This window comes from Carassius carassius, chromosome 21 (genome assembly GCF_963082965.1).
Source record: "Carassius carassius chromosome 21, fCarCar2.1, whole genome shotgun sequence".
Classification (NCBI taxonomy): Eukaryota; Metazoa; Chordata; class Actinopteri; order Cypriniformes; family Cyprinidae; genus Carassius; species Carassius carassius.
Genome location: NC_081775.1, coordinates 21,732,864 through 21,744,569, shown reverse-complemented (window position 1 = coordinate 21,744,569; position 11,706 = coordinate 21,732,864). Strand labels below are relative to the sequence as shown.

Here is an 11,706-nt window from a genome sequence, read left to right as displayed (position 1 = left end):
TGAATCCTTGTAAAGTCTTTCTCAAAAGCTGACAGTATTTCCAGTAAAGAACCCTTCAACTGTTGATCCGGGCAAAGCATTGGAGTTCTTCTCCAGTTGGGGACGGTAGGGAGCTTCTGTTGCGCGCACAAGCACAGGCGCATATTCACCAATCTATCCACGCACTTTTGAGAACGTATCCACAGCAATGGGAGTGTCGGGTGACGCCGGACTCGGAGCTTCGCTCACCGAAACGGTAGGCTTAAAGAGACAACAGCGAAGCCGGGCTGGTCTTTAGTGGGAAATTAAATCACTTTTCAGAGCATAAATAAAGGACCATGTCGCGGCGTACTACATAGGGATTTCACACGCAGGTAAAAACATCTTTATATTTCCTAATTAAAAACATTTCCCTGCTCGTTTTAATCGAAAGACTGAAAGGTTCGCTGCTAAACGGCTAATATGATGTTAGCCTAGCCACTGGGTTGCTAAGCTAGTTCATTTGTGGAGGATTATTGTCATGTTTGTCTAACGAGGCTCGGAGTTGTTTAGCTGGTTTTTCGGTATTTCCTTCCCTTTTCGGATACGACGGGGAATCTATTTAGATTTAGATGTAAAACAAAATGTAGTTCGACGTGTATGTAGTTCATATTTGACGGCTCAGCTAGACAGCTTCTCATTTTAAGGACGTTTTTAAGCGACTGGCCAAGAAGACGGTTCAAAGAAAATAGTCTAAATGGTTTTAAAGACATTTAAATGTTAAAGAATGCATTTTTTATTTTTATTTTTTTGCTAGACCAGAATAGGAAGCTTTCTAGGATTGACACTTCATTATGATATAAAACATTTATGGACGGATGAGATACACTTTCACTGCCAGATCTGAGATAAATATATTTTATTTGACATATTAGACGTTGATATGGAAATCTCTTATATCAGCGGCGTCATTGCCACTTAAACCATCTAACGTTATGTAATAAAAACATTAAGGTATTAAGCTCACAAGTAAGTGGGCTTAATTTTTGATATTATAAACTATGATTTACAATTAAAAATAGAGTTGTGTCCAATTCTAGTGGGTTATCAGACTAGAAGGGTTTCAGACAGCAAACAAGAGGAGTGTTAAACTGTATCTCACAGTTTCACATAGAGGCTAAATAAATTAGTATGAAAAATCACAATGTGATTAAGGAAATAAATGACCGGGCAGCTCTCTTTCTCACTCTTTGTCCAAATCAACACCACACAAGGCCTTATAGATCAACACAGAAACAGTTAAATGGCATCAGCTTCTCTCTTTTTGCTCATCTGAGAAGTAGAAGTATGTCTAGGTTTTTACTCGGCCTCTAACACTTGCATATTTCCTGTTTATAAGCTAAAACACAAAGTTGAACTGTGCTGTCATTGTTGTCGTGTTGAAACCCAGTTTCTTTTTGCTTTGAAATAAGTTGTAGATGGGTTGATAGCTGGCTTATCTCATCTTCTTTTAGGCAGAGTGACTCAAAACAGCTGTGAGCACTAACTTGGCATCCACTATTAGTCAGTCAACTTTAATTCCAGATTATATCATTTTGGCTTTATCTTATGCACTTTTGCATCAGGTATTTTTATGATGATGTTCTTGTGTTATCTGTGAGGTTCATTTCTTAATCTGTTGTATATCTTTCTCTAAATATGAAACTTAAGCCAGATTCAGTCAGTATCTGCAATGTGTGTCTTAGTTAAACGTCATTCAGGCATTCAAACGTCATTAATTGATAAGATGTTTCTGATTTAGGTAAGTAGTAGCCCCATAATCAGCACTTGAACACTAGTTCTTGTCCACAGATGTTGTAATTCTATCCGATCCCTTTTTGATTGTTGCCTTGTGGCATGGTTTCTCATTTCATCCCTGTATGAGCTTGTAATCAGCATTTTAATGGTAACGCGTGGGGTTGCGACCAACAGACCATAGGAAGACATGACTGACTGCCAGTCCTGATGAAACTGTCACTTGCTTTCATATTTTCAGGCTATAGATTAAGATCATTATGATGCTTGTTAAATGTTTTATGTAATCCCGTGTTTATTATTCACCTTTGGGTAGGTCCTACAGTATAGTGTGCTATTAAGGTTAAGTGTTTGCTTTAATTATTGATTCTTATATTGAGAATTGATGTATGGAAATTCAGTCTCTTTCCTAAAGGGCTGTCCGGCTCCCCCTGTAATTGTTATAAAAGCTAAGCCAACATGATTGGTGATGCATTTATTTTGCTGAATGACAGGGCATCATTTGTCAAAATTCTTTTTGTGCAGACTAAAGTATTATAATTTCCTCGGGCTAGAAAAATGAGCCGTGCATTAATAATCTAATGCATTGAAGCTCTGATGCATTTGTCACTTGCTGAGAACTTGCTTAGATGTTGAAATTAAGTAGTGAAAATCCCCCCAATAAAGTGTCAAAAATGTTTTTCTGCTAAGCTGATTGTATATTGCTCATCAGCTCTGGTCTGGTATCCTTTTACAGCCAGTCAGGCTGCCATTGATCGTTTTAAGTGCATTTTCTGAAGGAAATCACGTCCGTCTTTCCAATAGTTCTTGCATTACCTGCTCCGACTTTCTTTTCCATTTACATTAACAGCAGTTCTGACCCTGGATTTGAGAGGGGGTGGTGTGCAACACAGATCTCTGACCTTCTACACTGCTTCCCCTCTCCATTATCAACGCACAGGTGTCGTCAAAGTTCCTGTTGGAATTGGAAACTGATACGGGCACTGTTAGGCTTGTAATTCTCAACCGGTCTGTTCTCCACACTTTGAAAAATCTCATGACTTGGAGGCAGACCAGCAAAATCTGTTGGTGTAGTGTCATAAATGGGCTCCTATTGTTTAGATTGCCAAAACTGTGACTGCGTGCTTCTTCTTTTTTTTTTTTTTTTTTTTTTTTTTTAAAGTTCAGAATCTTATCACATGAAATTGAAAGATTTGTTTATAGTTCTTGCTTAAATGAATTAAGAAGTGTATTTGAATATGTGTGTGTGTTTGTGTCTGACCCTGGACCACAAAACTCTTATATGTAAATTTTTCTATTTATTTATAAATAAATAAACTTACCATTGATGTATGGTTTATTAGGATCCGACAATATTTGGCTGAGATAAAACTATTTGAAAATCTGGAATCTGAGGGTGCAAAAAAAATCAAAATATTGTGAAAATTGCCTTTGAAGTTGAACAAATTAATTCTTAGAAATTCATATTACTTATCAAAAATTGAGTTTTAATACATTTACAGTAGTGAATTTACAAAATATCTTAATGGAACAGATTCCTTAATATCCTAATGATTTTTGGCATAAAAGAAAAATCTATAATTTTTTCTTCTTTTTTTTTTAAATTTCAAATAAATATTAAACTACGTTTTTAGATAGTTATTGTGTAAATGTTGTAAAAAATGTATTGTATATTGTATTTTTTAAAATGGTTATTTATTCATTTATATTTTGCCATGAATAAATTTTTTAACGCTGATATGGCATATAAAAATGCATTGTCATGTAGGGCTGTAGCTATCGAATATTTTAGTAGTCGAGTATTCTACCGTAAATTCCATCGATTAATCGAATAATCGGATAAAATGTGTTTTTGCTTAATTAAAGTGCAATATTAATTATGCAAGAGAAAATAAGACTCCTGGGTCTCTTAAAATGAACAACTAAGTTTCCTTTTTTATAATTTTTTTATTTTTATTTTTTAAATGCATAGAATGCAATGCATACATCAAAAATAAACATTTAATTACTACCCATTGTTTCCCTGTCTGTACTTGTACTGTGAACAATGAGAATAAAGTTGACAGATGAATTAAGTGCATTTAAGTGCCATTCAGCTGGGGTTTTAAATAAAGCATTTTCTGAGATGCACATTAAACATTAAACACACAAAACATTAATTTAATTTATCTTTTATCTTTTAATTATTGAAAATTAAGCAAACTTAACTTTTTGGTAAACAAAGGGGATTTACTATAAAAAATAAAACATGGAAGAAATGTTGTGTGATTAAACCTTAAAAAAATGTAAATTTTTTTTTTAGTAGTAGGCTATGTACATTCTGCTGAACAATAGTAATACATCTCTGGCAAATACTTCTCTTTAAATTAAACAGGACTTTTATTTTGAGGGGTTGACGTACCTTTACAGTTCTGTGTATGTGATGTGACGCTAGTTTTCAGTGTGTAATAAAACGAAGAAGCGCTTCTGCTCCATTCATTAACAGAGACACGCAGAACATGCAGGATTCATATTTAAATAGACTGTTCCGGCTTAATATTTACAGATATTAGTCCATATCGTGATTTGATGTAAGTGCAATGACCTATTTTTGGCAAATTCTGTGCCATTCCGTGTTAAACTGTAAATTCCGTTTTTATGACTGGATTCCGCGATTCCCTCCGCGTTTTCTGCATCGCAGAAATCATAGGGCCCTAGTTGTGGTATGCCCGCTCTATCTTGCAATGGACACATGCCACAACGTTCTCTTTACGTTTGCCCGCACCCTCAAATCAAAACACTGCTGACTCCTTGCAGTATGCGATTTCGGACGCAGCCCTTGTGTCTTCTTCCGCTTTGTGGGTGACGTAAACGCGTTGTGTCACATTAAAAAATCATTGCGAAAAAACCTGACGTGAGATTTAAAATAAATTAAAAGAGGCTTCGAGGCAGAGGAATTTGCCTCGATCATTTTTTGTAATCGAATTACTCGAGGAATCATTTCAGCCCTATTGTCATGCAAATGTAATGTTTAGTGAGAGATGAAATCTGAAATTTCAGAAGTCTGGCTCTATTTGAAGATTGAAGGTACATTTTCCAACTCCCCTAGAGTTAAACAGTTGTGTTTTACTGTTTTTGAATCCATTGAACTGATCTCCAGGTCTGGTTAGCATCTCGCTCAAAAATGACCAAAGAGTTTCTATATTTTTCCTATACAAAAATTGCGCAGCACCTGAAAATAGGTTTACTGGAAGTTACCTAGCTGGGACTATTTTTAGATGCTGTGTAATATCACTGCTCCTGGTGCACCCATGGTATAGCAGCAAAGTTCCTTGATTATTACGCCAGAATGAGAGTGTAGTTCCTAGCCATGTCGGCCTAGAATATCACAACTTTTCATTTTCCATCAGTCTTAGTACACGATGTAACTACAGATAAGTCAGGTTTTAAATCAGAAAAATATAGAAACTCTTTGGTAATTTTTGAGCAAGATGCTTACAGTCTAATCAGATTCTATGGTCTAAGCTATGCTAAACGTTCTACTGCCAGACCTGGAGATCGGTTGAATGGATTAGAAAATGGTAAAACTCAACTGTTTAACTCTAGAGGAGTTAGAAAATGAACCTATTTTAAAAAAAAAGTGGAGTGTTCCTTTAAGGACTGGTATAGCAAAGAAGGTGCTAGATCGATTTATGGATACTAACTGGTTTTTTGTTTCTCTTTTCAGTTTCTTTCAGGTATCCAGAGAAAGACGGACTATACTGCTCAAACCTGTTAATGCTGATTCTGTCCGAGTCTGCTTGCAGCAGTGTTAGAACATGAAGAATGTTCACAGTAATACTCAAGACTGACTTCAACAAAACCATGAGGAGCACAAGGGGACGTTCACTCTTTTGGTTCCACTAGCAGGAATTGTATATGTCAGTGTTGAGGAGCATTTGTGGGTGGATGTGTGAGTGCGTGTGTGTGCGTCTGTATGTGTGCGTATGCTAGCACAATCTGCCTGCTTCAGGCAGTGACATGCTACTCTGAGGGCAACCGTACTGTAAAGGAGTCCCATCCACCAAAGGATTAATGCAAGGACTGCGCTTTCGGTGATACCCACCAAAAATCACCCATATATAGACAGTTTTAAACCCCTTCCCCACACATTTCCTGGGGGGTTGTTTTGAAACTTCTCTGTTTTGCATGGCAGGGGAGTAACCGTGGAGAGGCCAGGGTATCACAAGCTTATGGATTTTGAGAAAAGAGGTTGGAAGGAAGAAACAGAGGAAGGGAAAAAAATGTCGAAAACTGCTAGTAGGACTGGACATGGGGGCCGGGGAACGGGGTCCGGCTCTGGGGTCCTTATGGTTGGCCCCAACTTCCGAGTTGGGAAGAAGATCGGCTGTGGAAACTTCGGTGAACTGCGGCTAGGCAAGAACCTCTACACAAATGAATATGTGGCCATCAAACTGGTGAGTGCTCTTGTGCATAGACAAGTGCTGTAAATGTAACATCTTCCCATGTTCATGGGAGTGTTATAATTGTTATTAATTTTAAAGATTTTATATAAAGCTAGTATTTTATAAATGGCTTTTTTGGCTTTTGATGCAGCTTTGGAATACCTTTGAATGATAACTATTTAAATATTACATTAGGCAGAATTATTTACTAGACTTTCTTTTGCAGTTTTGCTTCTAGATATTCATTTTTACAGTTCATATAAATCCGTCATTACAATGAGTAGACCCTTTATTAAAATTGTAAGTTACTTCAATGTAGCTAGTGTAACTTCCGAGATAGATTTGGGTAATTGCTAATGAGGAAAGCACAGAGACAGTCCAGACTGTTTTAGAAAATGCAATAAATAATTATGACTGTTTGTTGACGTTTACTCAATTTTTATTTCCTTTTAATGAGTGAATAAGACGTTTATTGATGGGTGGCGTTATGGAATTTTCATTTGTGAGAAAGATGATACCAATTATTTTTTACATTTTGTTAACTTTGGCTGACTGTCAAGTGTAAGGTAGAAAGTCTTTTCTCCATTCAAAGTGAAATGAACTGTTTTTGGCTCTTTCTGGGCAACTGTGATAAATGCAAGTGAGTTTAAGGCTATCCTTGTAAACAGGTAAACGGTTTATCCATACAGCGCAGTAGAGTATTGACTAACCTTGTGGTGAGTAGTCATTATGACGTAACACCTAATACTCTCTGTGGGCTCAGTTTGGGCTCTAAAATATGAGTAAACATGACAAAAGCCTTTGAGGAAATGGGCACCCGAAATCCATTTTTATTCCAGGGCACTTCTGTCAGATGTGTGAAGAGATTTTGCTGCCCCGGGGACTGTCATACAGAACTGGATTTCTTCCAGTTTTCATTCACGTATCTGTACTTGGCTCATAAACAGCACAAGGGGACGTCTGAAACATGTAAAATTTTTGTGCTACACCCAGACAGAAGCTCAAAGTCCAGGGCTATTTAAAGTCCATGTTTTGTTTTATTGTTTGATGGGAGGTCCTGTGTTCTGGGAAATGACCGTCGAGTAACTTGGCACCATGAGAAAGGAATTGTCATAGATGGCATATGCACACTTAGAAGCCCTCCTCCCCGGATCCTCCAGTGAAAGATATGATTATCTTTGCATTAGTAACGTCAATGGCTTCATTATCTTTGCATTGTTGCCTATCAAAGCACTTTTTAACCGCTCAATATGAAGTCAAGCACTGTAATTGTAGTGCTGAAATTATTTAGTATGATGATGCATCCATGCGACTGCGTTTCTGTCCACTATTTCCATCTGTAACATGGCTGTAATAGGGCTGGGCAATGTAGCTAATAAGAAAAGCTTAGTATTTATTTGCCTTTCAACAATGCTAAGTTTGTCTTTACTCTAAAACTAAGGTTTGTTTGTAAAAATTGTTAGATTTAATAACTAAAACAGATGACAAAAATGATTTTCACTAATGAACTAAATGAAAATATCTACTTATGGAATGTTTATAATTTATAATAACATTTTTCTGTTTTAATATACATAGTCATTTATTTCTGTGATGACAAATTTGAATTTTCTGCATAATTTCTCCAGTCTTCAGTGTCTCATGATCCTTCAGAAATCATTCTAATGTGCTACATCTTATTATTATCAATGTTGACAGTAAACAGCTTAATATTTTTGTGAACACTGATTTTTTTTTTCAGGATTCTTTGATGAATGGAAAGTTCAAATCTTTTTTTCTTTAATTTTAAATAGATTTTATGTAGTGTAGTAAAATAATTTATTTTAAAAAGAAAAAATGAAAACCTATGAACGGTTAATAAAATTTAATAAATTAATTAAAATGAAAAAAATAAATAATTAAAAACAATCCCTAGTTTTGATTTTCCAGGGATTTATCTTCTAGTGCAATTGAAAATGAATTGTCTTAATGTTGTTGCAGCTGCAGGTTTAGGATTAGCTTAAATTCTCATTGCTGAGTTTAAAGTTTTTGGCATGTTCATGTTTGTACCACATTCTGCTCGCATACACTTCACCAGGCAATGACCCAACCCAGCGCCAGTGTACCGAAACCAACACTGATCACGTGTTTTGAAAATTGATAAGCACTGAAAAGTTCCTTGTTTCTTAATAGCTTGTATAGATTGTACGTTTGCACATTTCCTTTTTCCTATTTTTTTGGTGACAGCTACTTCTGGAGCAAAGGTGAACTTCTCTGTCACGGTTCCCTAACATATGAGAAAAAAAAGAGGCACAGTTAGGTAAGGGTGCTCCGATCAGGATTTTTGAGGCTGATCGCCGATCACAGAAAGCAGTATCTGTCAATACGATCACCGATACCAAACTTTTTAAAGCCTTATTTTTATCATGTAGAGTTATGTATAGTAAGAATTTGTTCAGGACCTAAATTTCATTTTTTTTTTAAATGTATTCCCCTCTTAGGTGACTTTTGTGAAAGGGGATTTTTTAGTTTGAGAGGTGGAAGGGGGCATTTATTTAAAAAAATATAAATATTCACATAGTAGTCTGCAACTGATCCGTGGCTGCAAAAACAGCATTTATCCATTATTTTGATTTCAAATCCAAACATTGTTACTGTAAATGCTTTTTAAGCATTGTGATTTTTTTTTCACAGTGCAGTAGCTACAATCTTTCATAGTGTTTAAATGCATTAAATATAAGAAACACATTATTAAATGCTTTTTACTTTTGCATTTACTTTTAGATTGATATATTCATATAAAGTGCTCAAGCAAGTGGCAAAACATTTAAACTACTTTTCTTACATTATCACAGACATTCTAAATTAAAACTTACCATTGACGGAAACAGTCAGCTCTACTGCCTTTTCTTTTGCATTTACAAGCAATCCTGCTGTTCATAAAGAACTTTGTTTTGCTACCTCCATCTAGTGCAATCTATTATTGCCTTGTTTATCTAAAAGTGCTCTTCCCTTTAAACCTAGCCAAAAAGCCATAGGCTATGTTGTAGGGATGGGATGGTATGAAAATTTAATATCACGATTATTGTGACTAAAATTATCACGATTATCAATATTATCACGGTTTTGTTGAAACGAGATGAAAGTGTTCAAAAATAGTTGATGCTCACACTGAAAACATTTCAGCAAGTTTTATATTTAATAATCAACAAACAACTAATAAAACAAGCAACTCTATGCACTTAATTTAAAAAAGATTAAATTCTGTGGCATTTCCTCATTTCCTTCCTTACAATGAAAAGTGTAGAAGCATAGAAAAGTCACTGACTTTCGGCATTCCTTCTCGAAAAAAAACAAAAAAACATTGTGCGCTGCGCTTGCGTCAGACTGTTGCTGGCTGGACATGATTTAATAGCGAGTTATTAAAACCGCGATAATCAAACACGGTTTTAATGATAATTCATATTTAAACGATATTACTAACCTTCAGCACATTTTATCACGGTTATCGATAAAACCGGTTATCGTCCCATCCCTACTATGTTGACTGTGAAACACAGTTGTCTTTATATGCATTTATGGTGTAATTACTAAATTTTCGTGTCAATCCGTGTTCATATTTACCGCTTTTACTTAGTTTCCACTGCAAGCGCTGAAATTATCTCTGCACTGCTGCAGACGCTCCCCTCCTGGAACTCACTGCCGGGCCACAACTGTGCAGTGTGAACGCTTTAATCTGTTAACATGAGTGCAGAAAAACGGAGCAATATAAACCTGGCATTATGTGTGTGCGCTGCGAGTGTGCATGAGCACTCAGTCCAGGAGAGCGTGTGAGAGCTGAATAGTTTAAACACTGGCAAGAGTTAAAAAGAAATGCAATTCATAAACTTTAGTGACGATGCGACACAATCTTGATTGTGCAAGTGACAATTCCTGTGTTAGCTGTGCAGCATGCAGCTTGCCTATAGTGCAGACGCAATGTTATTTGAAGCCATTATTTACCAATTTTGAGAGAGAAGGAGAGAGCATGTGGTAAGTCACTCACACTGTTTGTGAAATTGTTTTATAGAGAGTTTTCAAATTAGCTACTTTATAAGCCTTTTTAGAGACCGCCGATCAATCATCCCAAAGTGATTATCGGTCAATAGTGATCGGTAACCGATCAATTGGAGCACCCCTACAGTCAGGCTCTACCCTCTACTGAAATCCCTAGAACAGCAATAGTAGGTGAAGGGGGGAAAAAAGAAAGGAAGAGAGTTAGAGAAACAACAGTAGTTGGAGAGAGAATAAGGCTATTGAAAGGTTCTCTTTGTTCCCTGGTTCTTGTCGACACAGTGCTCCAGTAAGTCCATACTGAGAGGCTCACCAGGGACCCAGAACAGAGTGGAGGAGTGGAAACACTACGTAGTGCTGGGGATCCCAGTTGTGTAATACATGTATGACAGCTTCCAAACAGATACTTTGTAGTAATACAAAAGCTTTGGCTTGTTTGATCGTACATGTGTCCACAGATCTCGCTGTGTGAGAGATTCTTTAATGCTTGTTTGTGGCCTTATGAATTTGATTTCTGTTTCTCTTCTGCAGTTGGAGTCCAGAGCCCCACTCATATACAATTTCTTTCATTCTGGTCTCTCATTCATCCATTTATCATTCAAGACTGAGGGCTTGGGAATGTGGGAAATGGAAATGTTAGCAGGAGAAATGGATAAATTGGCACAATCTCTAGGCAAGAAGATTGGTTTTGTCATGGTGTCCATTAGCACTTGCTTAATAATGAAGCACTGGATCTCTCGTGCAGTGATTGACAGCTTCTGTCAGATGATTGACAGCAGCCAGGCTGCTCCGAGAGACTGAAATTCACTGCTGAATGAGATATTCGTCACTCTGGGGATATGACCAAAGTGTAATATCACAGTGTGAGTAATTTTATATCACGACAGGGCCGTAGCTTAATTTCACAGGACCCTGGACAGAATTTTTATGGGTTGGCGCCTGTTCTGCATATGAGTCTATTGCCTGTCCCTTCATCCCTCTTGTTACTTAAGAATATGGGGAATAAATGTGTTTAAAGTATGTGTGTCTTTGGAGATTGTGTTGATCGTGGATGCATTCCTGAAGAATATGCAATGAGTTGTCTATAATGTCCTGTCAGAAAGCAGAAGATTGATTTAATCAGAGTAGATTAAGCCTGTCACATCTGCTCTTAAACTGCAGTGCAAATGACGTCCTGCTCTGGAATCCTCTCTCATCTCCCCCGGGCTGCTCACACTAGTGACAGTGGTACCAGTCTGTGTATGAAGCTCTTCTGTTAGACTTCTGCAGCTGTTCTCCCTCCATCTGGGACTCTGAAATCTGATCTAAGATCAAGGGGTTGAAGGAGCAGGACACAGACCAGCTGTTTCTGTCTTATCCAGACTCCTAGACACCTTTACCCATAATTACTTCAGACTGAAGGCCCTGGTTGTGACTGTAGTATTATGCACATTAGCTTCACGTATTGGTTATCGAAACATGTAAATTGGGTATTTGTTCCAAATTGTCTTTAAATTTA

General features: G+C 36.8%; 1 protein-coding gene across 3 annotated transcripts in view; it reads left to right on the top strand.

The window, feature by feature from the left end:
• The first annotated feature begins 78 nt into the window (after positions 1-78).
• Positions 79-11,706, top strand: part of csnk1g2b (casein kinase 1, gamma 2b) — a 32,436-nt gene continuing 20,808 nt past the window's right edge. For 2 of the 3 annotated variants that reach the window (XM_059503801.1, XM_059503799.1), the window contains exons 1-2: positions 195-353; positions 5,459-6,188. In XM_059503801.1, the coding sequence (XP_059359784.1) occupies positions 5,964-6,188 (225 nt within the window). In that variant the 5' untranslated portion in view covers positions 195-353; positions 5,459-5,963. Of the gene's footprint in view, positions 354-5,458; positions 6,189-11,706 lie in introns of all 3 variants that reach the window. The other variant, XM_059503800.1, reaches the window with a different exon arrangement.